This window comes from Myotis brandtii, unplaced genomic scaffold, assembly GCF_000412655.1.
Source record: "Myotis brandtii unplaced genomic scaffold, ASM41265v1 scaffold630, whole genome shotgun sequence".
NCBI classification, from domain to species: domain Eukaryota; kingdom Metazoa; phylum Chordata; class Mammalia; order Chiroptera; family Vespertilionidae; genus Myotis; species Myotis brandtii.
In genome coordinates, this window is record NW_005370412.1 from 2,340,454 (window position 1) to 2,349,273 (window position 8,820).

The 8,820-nt window shown below is 37.9% G+C and overlaps 1 protein-coding gene across 1 annotated transcript in view; it reads right to left on the reverse strand.

Moving 5' to 3' along the window:
• SOAT1 (sterol O-acyltransferase 1) overlaps window positions 1–8,820 on the reverse strand; it is a 39,437-nt gene that overhangs the window by 16,454 nt on the left and 14,163 nt on the right. The window contains exon 2 of the mRNA XM_005880251.2: window positions 5,909–5,967. Within this exon, the coding sequence (XP_005880313.1) occupies window positions 5,909–5,967 (59 nt within the window). The remainder of the gene's footprint in view (window positions 1–5,908; window positions 5,968–8,820) is intronic.

Consider the following 8,820-nt stretch of genomic DNA (forward strand, 5'->3'; position numbering starts at 1 on the left):
TTTTATTATTGATTTCAGAGAGGAAGGAAGAGGGAGAGAGAGAGAGAAATATCAATGATGAGAGAGAATCATTGATCGGCTGCCTCCTGCACACCCGCTACTGGGGATCGAGCCCACAGCCTGGGCATGTGCCCTTGACCAGAATCGAACCTGGGACTCTTCAGTCTGCAGGCTGATGCTCTATCCACTGAGCCAAACCGGCTAGGGCTACTGTTTTTGTTGTTTGTTTTTTTTTTAATATAAAAATCCCTGAAGCAGGAACACCCTTGGCATGTTCCATAAATAGCAAGAAGCAGTACTTAAGCAAAAGAGTGATAAGAAGTGAGGTCAGGAGAGAAGGGGAGGGGGGATAGAAGGGGGTCTAAACCGTGTAGGTCTTAACACTTTACCCCTGACTCACATCAATCTGTCTATTGATATTTACTCAGCTTTACCCTTTATTCATATCAATCAGCCCATTGATATTTTACTCAACAGTAAAAAAGGAGCCTGGAATCTTGAGAAAGGCAAGCTATTTCTTTCAGCAGGCTTCCTCATACTTTGGAACTAGTCTCTTTTCCCATTTTAAGTATTGGGTTAAGTAGACCATAGCATGAAAAAAACACACCATAATGAATGTTCTGTAAGTGTCAGTACAAACTGCTAAAATCAGGTCCTATTCCACCCAACTCAAGTTGAATAGAGTAGTCAACTCCTTACGGCACAATGTCTTGTGCCTTATTTACTAGTTGCCCACAAATGAGCCTTTACCATACATTTCAAAGCACATGAAACTTCAAGTCACGTAGTAAGAAAACCTACAGCAATCTCCTTATCCTCATCCTTCTTGTCAATTGTACCCTTTTCTTTTCTCTTTCCTCCTATTCCCACCCTTTCCCCTCATACTCTAGAACTCCCACCTTTTCTTCTTTTACAGTCATCCGATGAATAAGGGTATCCCTGGTTATCCCAACTCACTATCTGAACTCAGGGACCAAAGAGATTTGGATAACAAGGACGACTTCTATTATTCAGAACCTATGGTGGTGAACAAGATACACACAGCCTGCTCTTACACAGCTCACTGTCTATATCAACGAAGACATAAATTGTTAATGGTGTAGTGAATGCCACAAAGAACAGTTCAGAGGGATAAGAGAACCAAATAAGAAATAAAAATAAAAATCACAGGCATCTCAATAGCATGAGGGCTAGTAGAGGGTAGAAACAAGTGTTAGGTCTCCTTGTAACTTTCAGAAACTCTGACTCCCACCTCTGACTTATCAGAACACTGCTTGGGTATGCTGAGCTAAAAAAGTTCCTATGTTAATATGAATTCATGTCTTTTATTCCTGAAGTAAAATTTATATGTGACTAGCACATAAATCTATACTTGAGCTAGTAAAGCAAAAGATGTCTTTAGTGCTAATAATAAAGTAGTAAAAAAAGGTATGAACTTTCAGCCAGGGAGACCTGAGTTCAGATTCTACCTCCACCACTTGTTTTGTACCTCAGGCAAGCTATTTCACTTTTCTGAGCAAAACTGAGATAAATACCATCTAACTTGCTAAACTGTTGTGTGAGCTTTTTAAAAAGCCCAAAACAAAAACAAACAAACAAAAACATGCAAAAGTGCACAGCACAGTACCTGACATAGTTATCACTCTGTAGGTATGTGTAGCTCCAACCCCTTCCCACTTAGTCAGAGCTAGCCTCTTAAGACAGAAACAAAACAATGCACAATAAAAACTGCAAGTAAGCCAATTCTGTCATTTCGTGCTATTACTATTAAAAGGTAGCTATTTAAATCCACCACATTTCAATGCCTTCCTTCTCTGAGGAACTACAGTTGATAGAAGCTGCTGCTAGTGGGAGACAAAGAAGAACGCTTCCATGACACCATTAAATTTCTTTAGCCTCCTCCTTTCATCTATCAAATACAGTGCTGGTGAGAATAAAGAGGGAATACAGAAAAACACAGTAGAAGAAACGCTCCACTCTGCCTTCTTCTGAGCCTTCCAGTAGCATGGAACTGGCTTCAATTAGAACTCGAGAATGTGATCACAATAAGTCTAAGTAATGTCTAATATCAGTAACCTGGAAAGGAAGCTGAAAGTAACAGGCTTTCTACTTTGCTTTTCTCCCCAATCTCATCTCTACTAATATTAATTTCACCCAACCCATGGACTGTCTCATCATGACAACAGATGGACAGAAGAACAATGGAAGATAGGCAGTTAACTAGAAACTAGAAAAGCAGGTGCATAGGTAATTTATTAAATAGAATCACTGTATTTTAGAGCTCAAAGAAACCTCATTTTTTAAAATAAGCAGCGGAAGTGCACAACTTAAGATTCTAAGAATGGGAACAACCACTTCGAGGCAAAGAACTTCTGGTTGGAACACACAGTGAAGGCACAGATGCACGAGTGACCAGAGATGAACACAGACAAACAGAGTCTAGGGACTAGGTCACTTAAGCCTTTTTAAGAATTTTCAATGCATCCTAAGGACAACTGGAAACCAATGTTTTAAGCATTGTATAACCATACACATGTTCAGACTTGCATTTTAGAAAGATAACTCTCCCAAAAGGGTTCCAAACAGAGGTTATTTTGGAACAAGTCTTTAAATGGAAAAAAAGCAGGGGCATTTATGGATAGATAAAAATAACCCTTTCAAAGGCACAGAGGCATAATTTTTTTTTAAAGTAAGTTGAGAGAAAGAAATACACAGTAAAAATGTATACTCTGGCCCTGGCTGGGTGGCTCAGTTCGTTGGAGCATCACCCTGTACACAAAAAAGGTTGTGGGTTTGATCCCTGGTTAGGGTATGTACAGGAGACAACCAATTGATATTTCTCTCTCACATTTATGTTTCTCTCTCTCCCCCACCCTCTAAAATCAATTTTTTCCTAAGAGAAATAGACTGGCACTATCCAAAAACCTCTTTTTAAAAGAGGTTCCTTGAACAAGTGACAAACCATGAAGGGAAGTCCTCATCTGCAGACATGACATCTGCATCTTACTCATTACAGTTTGCTCTTTTAGTGGTTGGGCAATCGCATGAAGTAACGATGTGAAAAACAATAGTACTTGAAATGCTATATAAGAAGCAAATGAAATATGTTGCAACAAATATATATTTTTAAGAAGTAGAAAAAGGAAGTAATTTTTCATCCGTTCAATTTTCATATTATACTAACATTCCCTCTATAAAATTGTGTACATTAATAAAAGTTCTACAAATATTGATAGTGAAGACACTTCCTTTACCCTTCTCAACATATTCACTTTTCTCTGGAACCTGTGCTCAAGGTGAGAACAGTCATCCAGGGTCCAGGCCAGAGCTGTACTATATGGGTCCTGCCCTTCTCGCCAAAATCCAATTCTCTCATAAATCTGAAACTCTGAGCTTGGAGAGAGTGACTGGAAATCTCATTAACTGAAAAATTCAGGAATATCTCAATTAAAAATCCTTAAAATCATTTCCCTTTCCAAAGCCTGGATGTCCAACTTCTCCCAAGATTCTACAAGATACATTAATATCAAATATGCTTAAATTTAAGCCAAAGTAATTTTGTTATTTACAACCAAAAGGAAATAACACAATGTTAAAACAAAGCTAATTCATCTATTAACATAAGTTGGTTGGGACTTAAATCATTTGAATTTCCCTTGAACTGTTCCAAGGTCTTTCAAGTTTTGTTACAACACAATTCTAAGGATTTCACAAGGTCATGGCTCAGGGTTACACAATGTTGCATAACGCCAATAGCACCATATTTTTTTTAATTAAGTACTTAACATTTTTTATAAAAGTATTTAGACCTAGAAATGGTCTTCAGAGATTCAATCAGTTGAACCCACTAGTTTCAACCCATTAATGTCATAACCTGTTTCATTCTTCTTCCCTTCAGACTAAAAAGCTCAGTACTTGACAATCTTCTTCACTGCTTTCCTTACTATGAACTCCTCTATGTCTGTATATAAATTTTCAGGATTTTTGTAGGTTGCCAGTTTTAGCAACTACAAATATAGGAACACCCAGTTCAATTTGATAAGCAGCAAATAACCTTTCCAGTCTGTCTCGAACACTGCATGATGACTAGAAAACTACTTGTTGTTTAACTGAAATTCAAATTTAATTAGGCAGACCGTATTTTATCTAACAACTCTAGTTCTGTGGAGCTGAAAGAGTTGCCCAATAAGATCTACAGACTACCCCTTCCCTTTACAACAGGAAATAGTGAATTAGGAGCTGAAGTTTAAGTTAGCTATACAATTATGATACAGAATGTTACTGCTAAAGGGGACCTCAGAGACAGCTAGTCCAATAGTCTCACTTTAAAGATTAGGGGAAAATTGTCCAATAAAGATGAGTGACAACTGGGTTACCAGGAGAACCAACCTTGTGATTAGAGGTTTGGAACTTTCAGTCCCATCACTACCTCCATAAAAACTCAGGAAGCCAGCGTGTGAGCCCTACATGCTAGGGAACCAGAATGCTTCCACCTGCCAGGCCCCAGCACCCTAAGGACAGATATTCCTTTGTTCAGGACCTCGCCCCGTATCTCTTCATCTGGCCGTTGATTCTTATCTTTTGTAATGAATTGGTAATCTAGTAGTAAACCGGTTTTCCTGCGTTCTGTCCCTCCTTCTAGCAAATTTATCAGACCCAGGGAACCTCTGATTTACAGCCAGTGGGTCAGAAGTACAGGGGACAACCTGGACTTGAGACTGGCATTCTGAGTTTCAGGGGAGGTTTGGAACTTCCAATCCATAGCCAGATGTCAGAAGCATAAGTAACCTGAGCTTGCTTCCAACATCTGGGAGGGCAGTCTTGTGGGACTGAGTCCTTTACCTGCAGAATTTGACTTTTATCTCCAGGTAGATAGTATCAGAATTTAGTTGAATTCTTGAGACACCCTTGCTGGCATCCAAGAAGTGCTTGTTAGCGTGGAGGGAACCTATACCCCCATGTTAGAACTGGGTCCAAGAACCCCATATAAATATGATGCTAAAAAATAAAAATTTCTAAATTTGTTATTCTAAATAAGTGCATATGTACATGCATGCACATGTAACTAAATTAATAGATAATAACAGGGCTATTTAATCTATAGCATTGGATATTTAGATATTCATGTTGGCCAATAAATTCTTAAAGTAATCTCAGATAAAAGGGAGGCTGCCTTGAAGTCAACTTACATTCAAGCACACACAGTATTTTTTAAAATTGTTCTTTGTCCTCCAGAATTCCCTGAAGGAACTGCTCAATTCTGATTTACAGACTGCTTGCCCAGCCTGAAATGGCTCCACGTGGTTGTTTCCCTACATCCCTAACAGGGAATCTGGATTCAGATGGATCATTTACTGGAAGCCTGTGATTTCTATGAACCTTGCTACTTTCACAAAATACCCACACAGACAGTCATATAGAAATTCAACTTTAACATGCTTCACTAAAACCAAGTTTTGCTGGTCAAAGTCAGAAAAATGACAGTGACAGATGGGATAGAAAAGAGCAACCTGGTTCTTATATAGGATGACAAGGCAGCAGACCTTATGCTCCTGCTCCACAGAAGGACAGACAATGTCAACTGATAAGAAAGGTAAATAATTCTTTAAAGACTTTATCATTAAAAATTTACTAAACAAAACTCTTTACCCTAACACTCTACTTTTTTTTTTTTTTTCAGAGAGGAAGGAAGAGTGAGAGTGAGATAGAAACATCAATGATGAGAGAGAATCATTGACTGGCTGCCTCCTGCAGGCCCCCTAATGGGGATCAAGCCCGTAACCTGGGCATATGCCCTTGATGGGAATCAAACCTAGGACCCTTCAGCCCGCAGGCTGGTCTATCCACTGAGCAAAACCAGCCAGGGCACACCCTACATTTTTGTTTCTGGAAGAGGGAGTTAACTTACCTCTGCCTCTGCTGTCAACTGTTTCTTCTTTGCAATTAACTCTTTTATGTCAACCCGGCCTAAGGGGGGGAAAAAGTAGCTTTTAAGTTGATGGATACCAGCACAATTTTTTTTTTACCAGCACTATTTAAATCATGAGGTTAAAAACCAAACAAACAGAAAGGATGACTATGTAAACTACAGTACTACCACAAAACATGACAGCTCTTGAAAATGAATCACAAGTAATATAAACAGAAGGAAATTTATACATAAAAATGCTAAGTAGAAAAAACAAAACTACTATATATATATACACGGTAATTACAACTATATATTAATCATATAATGCAATAAGATACAATTCTGACAGCATGGGAAATTAGATTCTCTGAGTGGATCCTGCAACTGTGACTAATAAAATGCACAAACAGCCCTAGCCAGTTTGGCTCAGTGGATAGAGCATCGGCCTGCGGACTCGGGGGTCCCAGGTTCGATTCCAGTCAAGGGCATGTACCTTGGTTGAGGGCACATCCCCAGTAGGGAGTGTGCAAAAGGCAGCTGATTGATGTTTCTCTCTCATCGATGTTTCTAACTCTCTATCCCTCTCCCTTCCTCTCTGTAAAAAATCAATAAAATATATTTAAAAAAATGCACAAACAACATTTAAAAAAATATACACACACACACACACACACACACACACACACACATATATATATACACACATATATATTTTTTAAGCTCTCGCTAAAATTTGTTTGAATAATTCTTGAAGAAATCATAGAATGGCTTTGCTTTCAGCTCTGCTGGGTCCCCAGCTGCACTGCACCGTTTCCAGGACTGGTTCAAGGAAATCAGGACTCTAGAAACCGAGGGCTATAACTCCACACAAATAAAGCTTCCTACCACATCTCATCCTCCCGTGGGGGCCTCTGGAAATTCCTATTCCAGCAGCGTCCCAAGAACCCTACTCCCACTAGCAATAAAGAAATTCCACCCGTGCAATTCTCTGATAACACTAGCAAAGTGGTTTACACTTCCCACCTTCACTTTCTCACTAGCTATTCATTCCTAACCTATTTCCGCAACTCTTCTCCTTCAGGGGTTACTATGGAGCCCAAATTTCTAAATCTTCATCCTCATTAAACCTGCTACAAATGCTAACATTTATGAACTATTTCTCATGCACCATCTCATTTATTCTTTATAACAACCCAGTAGATAAGCAAAAGAGTTGGTTTCATATCTTTTTTAAAAAATGAAGAAACTAAGAATCAAAGAAATTAAACAACTTGACCACAAGTCACATGGCCAGTGAGTAACTGAGCAAAGAAGTAAAACTAGGGGTCTCTGTGCCCTAGTCATGCATTGTGCACCATAAAAAAGTTAAAAATAAAAACAATCAAGGCCTGTAGTGACTAAATTCCTAAAGATGACTAAAGAGTACTAAGTAGTGACTAATAACCATTTCTTCATTTCAGTTATTTTAACAAACATATTCTTTGTCTCCTTGTAGCAAGTACAGAATTAGCTAGTGCGTAGGCACTAACAGGTTTTTATTGCCTAGCAGTTCAAACTCATTTTAAAATCCTAATCATTTTCTTAAAAACTCTCAATAAGTATGCCTTAGAACAGCGATTTTTAACCAGTGTGCTGCAAGAATTTCTAAAACATTCAATACCTGACTATTTAGTCAGAGGTACTGACCTCTTTTCCCTTAAATTGTCAAATTAAAAAAAACAAAAAAACAAAAAACAACAGCCAACACAACAGTAACCATCCAGTGTGAATGAATAAAAATTATATCTATTTTTTGTCAGATCAGCAAAAAATACATTTTTGGTGTGCTGCAGAATTTTAGTAATTACTGAATTTGTGCTGTGGTATGAAAAACGTTGCAAATTGCTGCCTTAGAAGGTCATCCCAGACTCGCCTTGCCCTCCAGAGATATCAGTCATCTAAGAGTCACATGAGAGTATGTTTATGTCCAGATAAAGAACTACTGGATTTAGAACTATTCCTTGAAAGATATTTATCTATCTTTAAAACAAAAAAGGAAGATAAAATGGTTCTAGTCTATCACCTTTTATTGCTCCACTGACCTCAAAAACCTTCTAAAAATCTCAACTAATCACATGTCTGCATGGCCATAAAGAAATGGATTCTGATCTAGAAACAGGGTCAGTATACAAATATTCATACAGAAAAGAAGAGTTGATAGATAATATTGAAACAACTTAGCTATCCATTTTGAAAAACTATATTAGAGATCTCTAACACTTATTAAAAATGAATTTCAAATGGATCAAATATTTGAATCTGAAAAACACTAAGTAAAAAATTTGTCTTCCTTTTTCATAATCTTAGATGATGTATAACATGACAAGAAATCTAAAAGCAATAAAATATGTGATAAATAAAAACTAAATGTGGCAAGGCACACCATAAGCAAAGTCAAAAAACATATAGCAAGCTAAAAAATATTCACAGTACATAATAATCAGAGGATTAATTTCCTTAGTAGAGAAGAGCACTTTAAAAAAAAAGAAAAGAAAAATAATAGCCACCAGATAGGGAACAAAAATGGGCAAAGGACATGAACAGAGCTTTTAAAGAAAGAAATATATAGTCAATAAGTATATTTTAAAAGTTCTCTACCTCGCTTATAATTTATGAGGACAAATTTATGCTATGTGTTTTACTCCCATCAAATTGCAAGTTTAAAAAAAGATTGGATGCCAAGACCGGTTTGGCTCAGTGGATAGAGCGTCGGTCTGTGGACTGAAAGGTCCCAGGTTCGATTCCGGTCAAGGGCATGTACCTTGGTTGCGGGCACATCCCCAGTGGGAGGTGTGCAGGAGGCAGCTGGTCGATGTTTCTCGCTCATCGATGTTTCTAACTCTATCTCTCTCCCTTCCTCTCTGTAAAAA